This window comes from Labeo rohita, chromosome 11, assembly GCF_022985175.1.
Source record: "Labeo rohita strain BAU-BD-2019 chromosome 11, IGBB_LRoh.1.0, whole genome shotgun sequence".
NCBI lineage: Eukaryota > Metazoa > Chordata > Actinopteri > Cypriniformes > Cyprinidae > Labeo > Labeo rohita.
The window spans coordinates 1,195,838-1,213,611 of NC_066879.1; the positions used below are offsets into that span (position 1 = coordinate 1,195,838).

At 35.8% G+C, this 17,774-nt stretch overlaps 1 protein-coding gene across 2 annotated transcripts; it reads right to left on the reverse strand.

Annotated features, from left to right (window-relative positions):
- Positions 1 to 268: 268 nt before the first annotated feature.
- pusl1 (pseudouridine synthase like 1) lies at positions 269 to 17,289 on the reverse strand. 2 transcript variants are annotated; one of them, XM_051122085.1, is made up of 8 exons: positions 17,039 to 17,289; positions 16,884 to 16,941; positions 13,335 to 13,522; positions 8,865 to 9,014; positions 6,886 to 7,056; positions 1,149 to 1,180; positions 783 to 945; positions 269 to 398 (listed from the first exon to the last, which is right to left on the reverse strand). In XM_051122085.1, the coding sequence occupies exons 1-8, from the start codon at positions 17,095 to 17,097 to the stop codon at positions 374 to 376; spliced, it is 846 nt and encodes a 281-aa protein (XP_050978042.1). In that variant the 5' UTR covers positions 17,098 to 17,289; the 3' UTR covers positions 269 to 373. The 2 variants fall into 2 exon arrangements, with proteins under 2 accessions (XP_050978042.1, XP_050978041.1); XM_051122084.1 differs by having other exon boundaries at positions 1,126 to 1,180.
- Between the last annotated feature and the right edge of the window lie 485 nt (positions 17,290 to 17,774).

Sequence of the window (17,774 nt, forward strand, 5' to 3'; positions counted from 1 at the left end):
GAACACGATCTTTACTTAATATCCTAATGATTTTTGGCCTAAAAGAAAAAATGATGATTTTGACCCATACAATGTATTGTTGGCTATTGCTACAAATATACCTGTGCTACTTAAGACTTTTTTAAGGTTTTGTGGTCCAGGGTCACATATATCAATACTTAAATTATATTTTTTTATAAAACAAAATAGAATTCTATTTCTTAAGGACATATTACATATTCCTATGTATAACTATGGTTTTGACAAAGTCAAGTGTTGGAGAAGGGGGTAAAAATATGACCTTTAATACATTTTTATATACATATTTACATTAGATATTGTGAAATCTCTGTTTTGTAATTTTTAATAATCATTTAAATAATTATATTATTGTTCAGCCAGCATACAAGCCCCAAGATCTGCAAGGAAAAAATACATAAAAATTTAATACCATGAATAATTTAATGCAAGATCTTGTTACTGCATTCAGCACTGTATAAATTGTATATTACCCACTATTTAATTATGATACAGCATGCGTTATGTAACAATCAGCAGTAGTGTTCCACACTCATCACATGACCTGATTATTTTGCATATTTAATTCAGCAACTGCAGTCCAGTTATCTTCTCACTGTTGTTTCTAATCACATTTTGTCAAAAATGTGCTGATGTGGAGGGTCAAGTTGAGCACATTGCATTTTGGGATATGGTCGTATTCACCAGACCACACTGATTTTACATACATATATAATGAGCTGTGTGTGATTGTGAACATCCCTACTCAAACCGCTTGTTCTTACCTGTATCTCTGTACTGTACGTGGGTCAGAAACAGGCCGTGGGCCGGGGCCGTCATGTTTTGTGGAAACGCCAGTGAATCTCGTGCTTCTAGCAGCTCTTGAATCTGACCAACAGACAGTCGACCCTGACCGACGGCGACCAACGCCCCAGTCATCCTCCGCACCTGTGAGCCCAAACGTGTCGCTCTGATTACGTGACTACTATCGTTATATAACATATCAGCCTTATTTCATCATTCTTTCAAATCTACTGAAATGAAATTCACACATTTAACACTAGGGGGCACACATCCTATAATGAAACATAAAGATCATATTTATAAGGGAATAAAGCCTGTACTCACTTGTCGGTATAAAAAAGACCTACTTTTAAAAGTGAGCTCCCAGAATTGAATATCTCTGAAAGAAAATGGACAAAAATACAGAAATGAAGCATTTTAAAATGACTATAATTGAAACAACATTTCGTAACAACAGACTTGTGAAGACCTCTTTAGGGTTGTTTCTTTCACTCAACATATTATTTCTGCCTAGTTGGTATAGTATTTCTTCCATTAAAACTAAATGTGCCATTTTGCCAAGTTGTCTGCATCAAATCAACAGCTGGAGCGCTCAGGCCGGATAACATCTCAGGCAGAGCTGCCAATATTTACTGCTAGAGGTTCAATGTTTCATAGTGCCCTTTTTTAACGGGAGGCAAATTCACGATGAGATTTGTTTGGACTGACTTCACAGAGACTCTGAATGAGGTTGTCTGGCTCTCATTTAATCACGGCTTTGAATGAACAAACAGCCAGCGCGCGTTACATGAAGAGAGATAAGCGTGCAACACCAACGCAGTGAAAACCTCAAAGGAAGCACTCGGGAGTCTAAAGCACAAACCTGCACTTCCAGAATAAAGACTGTGTGCAGAATGACTGATAACTGCTTAATGAACCACACTACCTTTTTAAAAAATGGCATGTGAAGCACTATGATGATAAAATATGCAAATAAAAAAAAAAGATTTTGCATTTTCAGTTGTGTGATAACTGAAAAAGAATTTTTTAAATATTTTTTTATTATTAAATTATTTTTATTTTTAACGCAACGCACCCTGGCTATTTCAGACTCGTATAAAATATTTATAGTGTGAAAAAGACTTTAATTGAAAATGACCACAACAGTTATATTTACTACATAGATTTCATAACTTCTTAAGATTTTAATAATTTTGTCATGAATACAATTCATATTTTATGATTTTTAAAGTTTTTTTATTTTTTATTTATTTTTTATGCTTTTTAATATCTAGACGTCACATTTTTTCATTTTTAAAAATATTCTTAAGATTTTTCTAGTTGAACATTCCTTTTCACTCAGGAATTCATCACATTACAGAAGTAAAATGGGTTGCAAATGGCATTTTGTCAATAAATGGCGTCTAGATATCATCTCATGCATATTTTTAATCAAATTTAATCTGAAAACTCTCAGTAGTTTGATCCAAGGAGGTTCATTATACTAAAAGAAAGCTGTCTATTAGCATTTCCATTAATCCTAACATCAGTTAAGATAATGCTAACTAGCCAGACCTTGATCCCTGATATGCACATATCCTGTTCCACAAACAATACAGCCTTTAGTTATCTCATCAACTTGTCTTTTCCATATAAACAATCCACACAATCAGTCTACCTTCAGTGGCTATGTGATCCCTTTGATTGAATATCACCCTATTGTAGAGGAATAATAATAAAACAGGTGCACCTGGACAACTAAGCTTACTTGTTTTCCCTTAATTAATTAATTCATCTCCATGTGACATGAGCGCTGACATCACAGATGTATCTGACAAACACATATGTCTCCTGTGTGTGAAGTCCTCTCAATTCATTAAGATACAGATGAATATAGCATTAATTTAACTACTTCTATAGTATAAAATCTTGTTTGCATATTAACTTGTACCACTTCAATAGAATAGTTCACCCAAAAATAAATTAAAATGTGCTTAAAATCTATTTACCCTCAGGCCATCCAAGATTAGAGTTTGTTTCCTCATCAGATTTGGAGAAATGTGTCATTCCATCAGTGTCTCACCAATGGATGTGAATGGGTGCCGTCAGAATGAGAGTCCAAACAGCTGATAAAAACATCACAATAATCCACAAGTAATCCACACCACTCCAGTCCATCAGATGGACATCATGAGAAGACAAAAGCTGCATGTTTGAAGTCCTTTATCTATAATGTTGGTTTCTCCAGTGAAAAAAGTCATTTTACCCGAATCAGGAGAGAAATCTGCACATATCAAGCACCTTTTACAATCTAAAACAGCTCTAAGCAAATATGTGGCTGGATTTTGATGTGAGAGACAACAGAAAACTGACTTTTTCACTGGAGGAAGTGTTATTATGGATTATGGTTATGTATTTTAGTTAAAAATGTCTTCATGATGTATTTGTTTCAGCTTTTGTCTTCTCAAGATGTTAATCGATGGACTGGAGTGGTGTGGATTACCTGTGGATTACTGTGATTATTATTGGACTCTCATTCTGACGGCACCCATTCACTGCAGAGGATCTGTTGGTGAGACAGTGATGCAATGCTGCATTTATCCAAATATCATATAATGGAGAAACAAACTCATCTATACTACGGTTCAAAAGTTTGGGGTCAGTAAGACTTGTAATAGCCTTTAAAGTAGTCTCTTATGCTCATCAAGGCTGCATTTATTTGATTAAAAATATAGAAAAAAAACAGTAATATTGCAAAATGTTTTTACAATATAAAATAATGTTTTTTATTTTAACATACTTTAAAATAGAATTTATTCCTGTGATGAAAAGCTGAATTTTTATCAGCTGTTACTCCAGTCTGAAGTGTCACATGATCCTTCAGAAATCATTCTAATATGTGGATTTATTATTAGAATGATCAATGTTGGATAATATCAACAGTTGTGCTGCCAAATATTTTTTGGAACCTGTGATTTTTTTTTTTTTCAAAATTCTTTCATGAATAACAAGTTTAAAAAGTACAGTGTTTATTCAAAATATAAATATTTTATAACAATGTAAATTATTTATTATTAACTTTTAATAAACGTTTAATTATTAACTTAATACATCCTTGGTGAATAAAAGTATTAATTTCTTAAAAAAAAAAAAAAAGAAAAAAAAATGTACTGACCCCAAACTTTTGAACGGTAGTGTATGTTTTCAGCTATTTTTTATTTTTGTGTGAACTGTTCCTTTAAGATACTGTGTATTCATGAAACAAATGGTTTAATTTTAGCTCTAGCTGTCAAAGTACCCGATTCTGACTGTTTTTTGTAGCTGTGATCAAACTGAATAGACACACACACACACACACACAGAGTTACAAATGCAAAGGCTTTCATAGGAGCTTAATAAACATTTTAAAGGGAAAGTTCAAGCAAAAATGAAAATTCTGTCTTCAGTAATTCTGTCTCTTTATACTTTCATTCTTCATTGGACCACAAAAGGAGGTTTTAAAGAATGTTCACTCTGCTGTTGATGACAGATGGCAGGTGTACAATGACAGAATTGTCCTTTTTTGAGAAACTGTCCCATTCTCTGTCTTTTCATAGGAAAAAAACACTTTTCTGTTGTGCGTTTCTTGAAGTGCTGTGCAGCAACATGCCTTGATCTGGTTTTGACGCAGACATGAGAGTGTGTGTGTGTGTTTGTGTGGATGATAATGCAGTTGATCCCCTGTGGATCTTGACATTAGTGTGAAACTGAACAGATGGTGTGTGTGTGTGTGTGTGTGTGTGTCTCCCAGCTGAGAGCTGCACATGAAAAACCCAAAATGACCTGCCACAGGATCCCAGTTTGAGTTGGTTTTAAACATATGCCCCAATGGCTTAAGCGGGACAGGGATAATCATTTAGGATTCTGTATGCAGAATCATTTTTATAGATAAAACCAATTGTGATCACTGGATTATTTTAGATTATTTTTAGTATAAGGTTGCTGTAAGTGATATCAATGAAATTAGAAGTCTTAAAAAATTTCAGGTTAAACACCACAAATATTGTCCATACATATTACAAACTCCATAAACCAGAATATTGCTTTAAATGCATGCATATAAACTACAAATTTGGGGTCTGTTTTGGAAGAGTCTTATGTTCACCAAGGCTACGTTTATTTGATTACATTGTTTTAACTACATTAAAACAATAAATTGTGATATATTATTACTATTTAAAATAAATAGTTTCTCTGTGAATATATGTTAAAATGTAATTTATATCTGTGATCAAAGCTGAATTTTCAGCATCATTATTTCAGTCTTTAGTGTCACATGATCCTTCAGAAATTATTCTAATACGCTGATTTGCTGCTCAACAAACATTTCTGACTATTAGCAATGTTGAAAACCGTTATACATTTTATTTTTCAGGATTCTTTGATTAATAAAAGTTCAAAAACACAGCATTTATTTGAAATAGAAATCTTTTGTAAAAATATGTCTTAACTGTCACTTTTGACCAATTTAATGCATCCTTGCTCAATAAATGTATTAATTTATTTCATTTTTTGAATGATAGCGTCAGTCATCAAATACTGATTCCTCCCTTTGTATTTGTTCAAAATAGCTTTTGTGACTAAAATAAAGCTTACTTCAAAACACTAATCTGGACCGTATAAAAACAGCCGTTTGTACAGTGTTTGTCAAGAACGAGCAGCCGCTTTTGTCAACATCATGCTTTAGTCCAACATCTGTTGCCTAGCAACAGTCTCATTGCACATGCCTAACTGAAGAGGCGACGGATGAAACACAAGCCTCAAAGACTGGACATCCGTTGTGCTATGAAGCGCCTTTGTCTGTCATACTGTGTGTCTGCATTTCAAACGCATCTACACAATGCATACTGTACATTCCTTCAGCTTATAGCTGTTAATGAGCAGTGCCTGAAGAACATGAGGTTCGCTATATGAAATCATAATTAGGGTTATTAATGCACAAATGTACTGGGCCGAGAGGGTTTATGGCTGGAGAATGAATCTACATTCACGACTATTGACAGCATGTTGTAATTGCTAAGCCATTAACCTCAGTTTGGATGAGCTCCGGCCGTGATGTTCAGTCGTATATCTTTCTAGGAAATCAGAGGCTATTTATAAGCTCCTATGCCAAATGACTTCACATTTGCTCAATGAATCCCTCTACACATGCTACTGAAAAGTGGCTATTAAAATAAAATACCAAGCTTTCCATTGCATTAACCAAATGACGGAATAAAATCTGGCAAATTGTGGAATAAATTGCACTTAATTTCATTTTGGTTGTATTTTGGTGAGATTCTCATTGTATTTTGGTGAAATGAGTACAAAAAATAAACAACAATAAAATAAATATATTAAAGGGCAATATTTTCAGTGAATACAGACGCAAAATTCAAGCGATTGCTCACCCAAAAATAAAAATTCACCCAAACATGTAAGAATTTCTTTCTGCTGAACACAAAAGAAGATATTTCGAAGAAGGTTAGTGACCAAACAGTTGAAGGCCTAACTTCCATAGTATTTTTTACCCATACTATGGTAGTCAACAGGGATCAGCGACTGTTTGATTACAAATATTGTCCAAATGATCTTCTTTTGCATTCAACAGAAAGGAAGAAACTCATATACTGTAAAACTTGAGGGTGTGAAAATGAGGACAGAATTTTCATTTTTGGTTAAACTAACCTTTCCATCTAGTAGACTTCCTTTGTGGTGGTTTTTTGAGGTTTTTGGAGCTCAACAGCGCTCACTCGCCTTTGTTGTATGAAAAATAGCAGTATGAACATTCTGCTAAACTTCTCCTTTTGTGTTCCACATAACAAAGCCTTGGATTTGGAATGACATGATGGTGAGTTGTGAAAATTATGCGATCTCAAATGTTCGCATACAGTGCGTTCCATTAAGTCTGTCCCTCACAGCCTCGTTTTCACCCGTGTTTAATTTAACATGGCGTCTAAGCTGACTAGGGTTTATTTCTGTGAATCCATTGGCATCCGATATTGCTGGAATGATCAAAGCATCAACCAAACTGAACTTCTTCCAGTCTCTGGCTTTGCAGCTTTTTGTCTGCAAGAAGAATCCTACCTGTGAAAGTGTCTCTGACTGAAGGAGACCCCAGGATCCAGCTGGGCCTTCTCTAGGGTCTTCACTGGGTTCTTGAAGGGCGTCTCTGAGCTCAAGGCACGGAAAGTGCTGAAGTCGTGGGTTCCTAACAGCAGCGCAGCGGCCTCTTGCATTGCATCGATATTTAGCCTCCTGTGGAGAGAATGGAGAGCAATCAAACTCTGCATATACACTGAGCACAGTGGAAACAAGTTATTACAGACTGCAATCAACAGTACTTTATTACTTCAGGAAATTAGTTTTTTAGGGCAGGTGATACAGATACAATCACTATATAATACACTTCTGCTAAAAGGTTTGGGGTCAGTATAATTTCTAAAATGTTTTGTCTTTTATGCTAACCAAGGCTGCATTTATTTGATCAAAAATACAGAAAAACCTATAAAATTGTGAAATATTATTACAATTTAATTTTCTATGTGAATATATTGTAAAATGTAATTTATTTGTGTGAAAAATCTGAATTTTTAGCCTCGTTACTCCAGTCTTCAGTGTCACATGATCCTTCAGAAATTATTCTGATATGAAACATTTCTGATTATTATCATTGTTGAAAAAGTTGTACTGCTTAATATTTTTGTGAAAATGTATGAAGAGGTGAAAAAGAGGCATTTTATAAAATTATAAATATTATGACTTTCACTGTTGACCTATTTGGTCAATGCTTAATGCTAAAAAAAAAAATTCACTTCTTTCTAATCTTACTGATCCCAGTTTTTTTTTGTCTATATAACTGAAATTTAACACATATTTTGATATTTATATTTTTTCTCTGCAATGGCTTACATGGTTGCTTTTTCTACCATTATATAAAACATTTTTAAACACAAGAGGCATTATTACTAATTAATATATTATTTATTATTTAAGTCAGGTCATGTTTGTTTTTATAGTGCTTTATAACAATAGAGATCGTCTTTAGGAAAATGTGTGGCATATAAGCAATAAGCATTAAAATATTCAACTGGACAATTCACATCATTATGGTGATATTTGTGACCCTGAACCACAAACCAGTCTTAAGTAGCACGGGTATATTTGTAGCAATAGCCAACAATACATTGTATGGGTCAAAATTATAGATTTTACTTTTATGCTAAACATTATTAGGATATTAAATAAAGATCATGTTCCATGAAGACATCTTGTAAATTTCCTACTGTAAATATATCAAAACTTAATTTTTGATTAGTAATATGCATTGCTAAAACTATATTTGGACAATTTTAAAGGCGATTGTCTCAAAACTTTTTTTTGAACCCTCAGATTCCAGATTTTTTAAATATTGTCCTGTCCTAACAAACCATAGATGATGTATAAATCTCATTTTCAAAAATCTCAGTTATAAAATAAAGTCATAAAGCCACACAGGTCAAGGAGTGTTCAGATGAGCCTCTACAAACATCTATTTTAAAGGACTTAATGCAGTTTATGTGTGTGGAAGAGCAGTTCTTATGAATGAGATGGAAAGCAGCAGGAATGTGTGTGTGGATGAAGCAGACATAAGATGAGTGTGGGTGTTGTTCTGCGTCACTACGAGCCTGAAGCTTATCTTGGCCTACTTTCTTGCTAAAAATGTAGAGAGTGGAAAAAACAGCATTAATGTTCATGCGTCACCCTTAGAGACGAGCCTCTCGCTCCGGCGTTCATCCGTCGTGGGCTTCAAAAAGACATCTGAGGCATGCGCTGCTGTAACAATGCGCACTTTCCTCATCTGAGCTCTTTGGTTTTCATTTTTGGCCTAGATAACGAGTAATCATTCGCTTGCCCATACGCTGGGTCTGGTTTGTGAGTGTTTATAATTCATGTGTGGCTTTTTCTGCTGTGTTTCAGAGTACATGTTCCTGCTCCTCTCTCAGGATCTCAGGATTTGGCTCGTGTGACATGTGTGTAGTGATGCGGTTTTAAAGCACGTGCAGAAGAGAACCGGCGGCACTCACGTGTCTCGTAACGCCCAGCACAGGTCCTTCTCCGTCACTGGCATTTCTGTGTGATGTCTGAGACCCGCAGCAAAGCGGTACACGTACGTGCGTGACACGGCCCGATAGCGTGCGTGGAAGTCGCTGTGGACGCGGTAGGCCCGGGTGATTCTGGGAAAAAAAGATGGAATAGCAGAAACTGACTCAAATCTGGTAATGCACATGTGTTTGTTTTGCAAACTCGCCCGCCAATTTCCTCCGAGAAAGGTTCAAGTCAGTCCAGAGTAATCAAGACACTGGAGGAAATACCATAACACTGGTTTTCATGTAAGAAAAACAACAGTCACTCATCATTCAAATGCTGCTTGATATCATAACAAACAAATCTGGTTTATACTGGTGGTTGAGGACAGAACACAAGAGCGACATGGAAATATGTCCATTCATCCCTTCAACGCAACATACTGAAGGAAAGGAAAATCTGATGTACTGCTGAAATCGTTTAATGTTTTTGCTGAAATTTCCCACAGACCAGTAATTCGCAAACTTTCTGACTCCAAGGTTTCCTTCCTCAAACATCTAAAGGCTACTATGTAAGTTTTTGCTGTCAAAGCTATATTTTAAAAATAATTAAGAACATTGTAATATAATTATAACTGCAACAATAATTATAATTAATTAAATAATTAAAGATATATATATAAAAAATTATGTTCTTCATGGTTTCCTCTTTTTAAAACCAATATATTTATATTACTTTTTCTAGTTTGTGAAAAGCTTTTTTTAAATTACATTTTCTCACAAATTTTAATTTCACAAATTACAATTATAAAATATAGCTGCGAGCAGTGATTATCAGGGTTCAAGCGCTTTAAAGCATTTAAGCATGTATAAAAGAATACATTATTTACCAAGTATTTTTGGCAAATCCAGGTAATTTACCATAGAAATTTGACGTTTTTAATGTTTATGACTGCTATAGCGCCAGCTGTGGTCTGATCTCGTTAAAGGGGTCATCGGATGCCCATTTTCCACAAGTTGATATGATTCTTTAGGGTGTTAATGAAAAGTCTATAATATACTTTGGTTAGAAAATTCTCAATGGTTGTGTAAAACAACACCCTTTTTACCTTGTTAAAATGAGCTCTGCAAAAATCATCCCATTCTGAGGGATTGTTCCTTTAAATGCAAATGAGCTCTGCTCGCCCCGCCCCTCTCTTCTCTCTGTAGAGAGAATGTCAGAGATATTTCAAATGCAATCAAAAGCATTTTGTCCGGCATGAGTCAAGAATTCCAACGACATAAGACACTTGAGCCTGTGACTGTCAGTTTAGGAGTTATGAGCGTTTTCGTACATTTGTTCGCTATAGTGCCCCCGTCAGGCCGATTGGGGCGAGCCTTGGTCACATTGTCGGTGGTGTGAGTACTACCATCCCTCCAAGTTTCAAGTCTCTACGACTTATGGTTTGGTCTGCACAATCAGTTTTACGTGTAGATCGCTGATTCGTCACCATTCTAACAATTACAGAGCTACGCACTTGAACTCCTAAATATTTAGTGCTTGACAATACATTTGTATACATATAAAAATACACATTTAAAAAACTGCATTTAAATTATATTCATTAGAAAACATATAAGATATATATTTCCAACACTTTTCCAGCTCTAGAAACCACTTTAAATTCCTCATGTAGTATATTGTATAGTAAAGCTTTTGCAATATTAGATCCTGCTCCAAACACTGTCACCTGCTATGATGGCAGCCTTCATTTGACTTCAAAGTGCTTTTTATTGATTAAACTGCTGGTCTTGCACCCCCATGAGGTCCATGTTGATCACAAAGTGCCTCAATTTCCCATTAAACATTTACGCAATACAATCCCATGAGGCCTTTTGAGAGGACCAGTCTTTCAGCATCACACCTCCCTGAAGCACATGACATAGGGCTTCATCATCATTCATGGGAGGCACAATATGGATATTCTGTGAGTATATTTAGTGTTATGTCACAAAAGAATACCAAGTTCAGAAGTCATGGAACCTGTTGACACCCAATGATGAGCTCATATGAGTCAAATATGTATATTATGGACTGTAGCGTGACACTGAAGACTGGAGTAACGATGCTTAAAATTCAGCTTTGCATCATAGGAATAAATTACATTTTACAATACATTCAAATAAAAAAACAGTCATTTTAAGGTTTTTTTTAAACCGTATTTTGATCAGAACAAATTAAGCCCTAATGATACTACAGTATATTTTCATCAGTGGTCATTATGTGTCTGTGAGGATACAGTCTCAGTGGTCAGTGCGTTCTAAACATAGTAAAACCAGACAGAAAAAAGCACAGCTGACAGTACACATCTCTGGCTAAAAGCACCACTACACTCTGACAGCATCTCTGCAGGGTTGCTGGGGCATTTTAGGGGTAATTTCCTGCAGTTTGCTCCTCTACTCAGCACTCACAACTGATAAAGAAGACGATGTGCTCAGGCTCCCAAAGGAGTCTGTCAGTGGGTATTAATGATTTACCAGCAGTCGCTAATCGCTGTTAACAGAAACATGGAATAAAACACACACAGACCTGACATGAGCACTGTATGCCATCAATATAAACCTTTTTTTTAATCCTTCCAAGACAATCGCAGGCATCTGTGTATGATGGATATTTGTGATGTTCTGTCCCTGTGACCCCAATCAGACCGAGTTTTCCCCAGCCTCTCTCTCATGGAAAACCACTAAAATATTTATCACTGCTACCTGTCAACTATCCAGCGACTCAAATAGCAAACAAAAACATGAATTTAAGGAAGACGAGGATTGCATACTGTAATTTTTTTAAATAATGCATTCAATTTTTAGTGTTTAAAATCTCTTCTGCTCACCAAGGTTCCATTTATTTGAACAAAATACAGTAAGAGTAATTCTGTCAACATCTATTACAATTTAACATTTTCTATTTGAATGTTTTATATAATTTTTTTTAAGTGTAATTTATTCATGTGATGCAAACTTTTGAATTTTCTCTTCAGTGTCACCTTCAGAAATCAATCTAATATGCTGATTTGCTGCTCATTTTTGATATTATTATAGTTGACACTGTGGAAACTGTGATACAACTTTTTTTCAGGAGTTTTTTTCATGAATTCTTGATGATTTTTTGTAACAACATTAACATTTTTACTGTCACTTCCCTTGCTACATTACATTCAAATAATAATAATAATAATAATAATAATAATAATAATGAATCATACTCACAACAGACTTTTGAATGATGGTGTGCATATTACATATTTGCAGAAATATTAAATCTCTATAGGTTCATTTAATAAATGTACTTTTTTCATGATGAAATAACACTTAATTTCCCTGAATGCTCAGTGTTGACACTATCTAATAACATTATTCATAATTACATGACTTCATTTATTATAATTGCATTTAATATTACCTACGTTTATTGTCTTTGAAATGCAATTCAGTAAATGTGGCAATTTAATTTCAGCTACTTACAATCAACAAATCAAATGATCACAGTATCAAATATATATGAATACTTACCAGCACAAAATGATTTTCTTTTAAGGTTTAAGTTGGTCACTAACAGTAAAGCGAGGCATCATCACATCACAGGTTAACCTCACTACAGAGGATGTGGCAAGGTGACTTTGTAAAAGCAATTTACACAGCATTCAATGCAAGGAAGGTCCCCCTGGAGCAACATGGGATTATGTCCCTCGCACAACAGCAACTGGGGATCCTAGTAATTCCCCATGAATCCCCTTCAGGGATATGAATTTTCTAAAACTGGCCCTGATCTTACAACAAAGCAACCTCCAAAGACTGCAGTAGATGTGAATTAGCCCTGTTTGACCTCTCTGATATTACACAGAGCGTGGCTTTGTTTGAAAGCCTTTTAAAAGAACATTTTAAGAACTAAATGCTTTATCGCTTCTCTAAAGTGTCATGCTCTTATTGTTTAATTCAGGAAACCTGTTTAACCTGTCTGCATTTTATCAATTTTACATTTAAAATTAAAATTATTTTCTGTTCGACAGCTTCTGTCATCTAGAACTTCCAACGGAGTTTTTACCATTGTAAATTTCTGATTTGCCGTCACTGTAAGACTATATATAGTTCACATACACCATTTAGATGTTTCGGATTGGTTTTTGAATTATTAACCATTATAACAATTATAATGCTTAATAAAACAGTAATTAATAAAATGCAATTTGATGCTTAATACTTTTGTGGAAAAAATGATACTTTTTAAATACTTTGATAAACTGAAAGTTCAAAAGAACAGCATTGAAATCTGTTGTAACAATATAAATGTATTTACTGTCCCTTTTGATGAACTTAGAAAAATAAATGAATAATTTCTTTCAAAATTAAAAAAAAAAAAAAATCTTACTGACCCCAACTACTGTATAAAAAAAAAAAAAACACAACTTTTTAAATCCCTTGAAAGACTCCCACCTTATAGGTTCTGCTTTCAAGTGGAAGTTTAAGGCATCCACCAGGTCTTGCTCCAGCAGTGGTGGCTTGTCTCCTCTCCTCTGAATATCTACATGTGCAGAGTTACACAAGGCGTGCACACCGGTGTCTGTTCTACTGGAGATGAACACTGACACCTCATTAACCGGCTTTAGTTTCCGCACAGCGATCTACTCACACAAAAACAAACAACATGAATGACATTTTTACAAAACCTGATGATCACATTAATGATCTGAGAATAATCCAAACTGCACCTGTAGGATTGCATAGATGCAAATTTTTCTAATTCATCTTGAAATATAATGTTTTATTGTTTTATATTTTCTTAAAGGAACAGTTTGCCCAAAATGAAAATTTGCTGGAAATGTACCCACTCTTAGCATTGATCATTACATCACCTGCTCACCAATGGACTGTTTCACTGGAGGAAGCGTTATTATGGATTATGGACTGGTATTTTGGCCAAAAGCAATGGTTTAAAGTTAAAACACAGTTAAAACACCTCAATGATGGATTTGTTTCAGCTTTTGTCTTCTCAAGATGTTAACCGATGGACTGTAGTGGTGTGGATTACTTGTGGATTATTGTGATGTTTTTATCAGCTGTTTATCAGTTGGACTCTCATTCTGACGGCACACATTCACTGCAAAGGATCCGTTGGTGACCAAGTGATAAAATGACACATTTCTACAAATCTGATGATGAAACAAACTCATCCTAATCTTGGATGGCCTGAGGGTGAGCAGATTTTCAGCAAATGTTTTTTTTTAGGTGAACTATTCCTTTAAAACATTATTCTAAACCCCAGTTTTTCAATGTTTTCAGACATTACACTGAATACGCATCATAAAAAGCATGCCAGCATGACTGTCAATGTCCTTTACACACAGGCTAAAGAATATGTGCTTCTGTAAACGGAAAACGTTTAAAGAATACGCTTCTGTAAATGTTGATTCCAGTTTGCATAGTGCAGTGACAATGTGTGGAAATTAAAGCAAAACAATTCAGAGAGAATTGGAGAGACTGTTAGTGGAGTTTTGTTGAAGAGAGCACATTTTACTGACAATACTCAGTTTACTGCGGTTTTACATTCAACAAAACCTCCACTCGGCCTCTTTGACAAGAATGTCATGTTGAATTTTCATCCACATATGCGTTTCTGGGTTAGAGTGATATATATATACATAATTTTTGAGAGAGTCAAATAAAATCTAAGTTTGAGGAATCATTTCTAACCCTATAAAGCCCATAGATCTGATAATTAAATTCCCATAGTCTCTACATGATTAACTTTGCTATTTAAAAATGACTTATGCATAACCATCTACAGTGGGTACTGAAAGTATTCAGACCCCTTAAATTTTTCACTCTTTGTTATATTGCAGCCATTTGCTAAAATCATTTAATTTCATTTTTTTTCCTCATTAATGTACACACAGCACCCCATATTGACAGAAAAACACAGAATTGTTGACATTTTTGCAGATTTATTAAAAAAGAAAAACTGAAATATCACATGGTCCTAAGTATTCAGACCCTTTGCTGTGACACTCATATATTGAACTCAGGTGCTGTCCATTTCTTCTGATCATCCTTGAGATGGTTCTACACCTTCATTTGAGTCCAGCTGTGTTTGATTATACTGACTGGACTTGATTAGGAAAGCCACACACCTGTCTATATAAGACCTTACAGCTCACAGTGCATGTCAGAGCAAATGAGAATCATGAGGTCAAAGGAACTGCCTGAAGAGCTCAGAGACAGAATTGTGCAAGGCACAGATCTGGCCAAGGTTACAAAAAAATTTCTGCTGCACTTAAGGTTCCTAAGAGCAGAGTGGCCTCCGTAATCCTTAAATGGAAGACGTTTGGGACGACCAGAACCCTTCCTAGAGCTGGCCGTCCGGCCAAACTGAGCTATCGGGGGAGAAGAGCCTTGGTGAGAGAGGTAAAGAAGAAGCCAAAGATCACTGTGGCTGAGCTCCAGAGATGCAGTCGGGAGATGGGAGAAAGTTGTAGAAAGTCAACCATCACTGCAGCCCTCCACCAGTCGGGGCTTTATGGCAGAGTGGCCCGACGGAAGCCTCTCCTCAGCGCAAGACACACGAAAGCCCGCATGAAGGACTCCAAGATGGTGAGAATCAAGATTCTCTGGTCTGATGAGACCAAGATAGAACTTTTTGGCCTTAATTCTAAGCGGTATGTGTGGAGAAAACCAGGCACTGCTCATCACCTGTCCAATACAGTCCCAACAGTGAAGCATGGTGGTGGCAGCATCATGCTGTGGGGGTGTTTTTCAGCTGCAGGGACAGGACGACTGGTTGCAATCGAAGGAAAGATGAATGCGGCCAAGTACGGGGATATCCTGGACGAAAACCTTCTCCAGAGTGCTCAGGACCTCAGACTGGGCCGAAGATTTACCTTCCAACAAGACAATGACCCTAAGCACACAGCTAAAATAATGAAGAAGTGGCTTCACAACAACTCCGTGACTGTTCTTGAATGGCCCAGCCAGAGCCCTGACTTAAACCCAATTGAGCATCTCTGGAGAGACCTAAAAATGGCTGTCCACCAATGTTTACCATCCAACCTGACAGAACTGGAGAGGATCTGCAAGGAGGAATGGCAGAGGATCCCCAAATCCAGGTGTGAAAAACTTGTTGCATCTTTCCCAAAAAGACTCATGGCTGTATTAGATCAAAAGGGTGCTTCTACTAAATACTGAGCAAAGGGTCTGAATACTTAGGACCATGTGATATTTCAGTTTTTCTTTAATAAATCTGCAAAAATGTCAACAATTCTGTGTTTTCCTGTCAATATGGGGTGCTGTGTGTACATTAATTAGGAAAAAAAAATGAACTGAAAAATTTAAGGGGGTCTGAATACTTTCCGTACCCACTGTACTACATTCTGCCAAGTTTTTAAATAAGCAAACATAATAATAACTTTTAATTGGTATAGACGAGCACTCTCTGGACAAATATACTATAACTTAATTATCTATACATCATTGTTCAGAAAAAAAACTTTTTATCTGTACATCTTTTAATTATCATTGTATTGCATTGATTAAGTTTTGCCATTTTTGTGTTACATGTTACTTTATTGTACCTTTACATATACATAAACTGACACTTTTTGATTTCATATGTCATGCTTTTATGGCAAAAGTACTTCCACTGAGACCATCCAAGCCACGCAAGAGCAACTCTTTGCCTTGCCAACAGAAAAGCATCATACAAAGGGATTTTACCGCAGTATATTTATATTCCATTTCCAAAAGAAATGCAATTTAATGAGCAGACAGATTGTGCTGAAGAGGATGGCAGATGTTTTGAGTCAGAGGATCTGAATGCAGATGAGTCAAATACAGAACTGGAGCAACAACCACATGCAGTGGTTTGATTTCAGTGTCAAAAAACACATCTTCAGTGGACATTTTAAACACATTTTCTTACCGAAACAACCAAACGATTGCATCAGTCATATGGCAAAACTATTTGTTTTGAGTTGTGGGACAGAGACTGACCTCTAAATGGTTCTCAACACCCTCTACAGCTTGTTCTGCTGCTGTTTTCATCACGCCGCTGAGGAGAAAATGACAAGCAGATTTTACCGTATGTACGTGCCGTTATAACGGATCAATAACGAGGAAGCGTGAGTGTGGTTGTCATGGAAACAGACCTGTATTTGGTCCCTGCATATTGGAAAAAGATTAAATAGCGGGCGGCGGATTTGTGCATGTTTCCTGATCTATTCGGTTAATGTTTGTCAGTACGAGGCGTTAACAGAACTGGAAAAGCAGTAACGGATGTATCCTACGGAAGTCAATAAATAAATATTCATCAGATGTCTTACATGCCAAATAATGCCGCAAGATACACAACGTCAGTCAAATGAGAGCCATGTGAGCGCTCGAACACCCAGCCGCTGACATTTAGAAGCCAAAGCCATGCCTGTTTTAAAAACAGCCGTTGAGATGTCAAGTTATTTAAAACACACAGAATTTCAGTCTTTAGATCTGTTTGCCTTACAAAGGACATTGATATGTATACTATGTTTGGATTGATTCGAAAAGAGTCTTTTTCTACGTGTTGGAAATTTTAAGGCGGTATCAGAGGACGACAAACATTTTCAAAAAATCCGCTTCCACAATCGCGGGAGCAGAGAGAGACGTGACGCCTGCAATGACGTAATGATGATTGACAGGCGGACGAAACTCAAAGCTCTTCTAGTGCACAGTTAAAACATTTTATAGAGATATTGGTACTAAATATCAGTTTTACGGATTGTAGAAGCAGACTATTGTTGATTTATTTTTTTCAACTGCATTTCTAGTAAAATAAAATTGATATGGAAGATATTTCAACAGTCTTGAACAGAAAATTATGAAAAGAATGTTTATTTTAGTAGAAAAGGG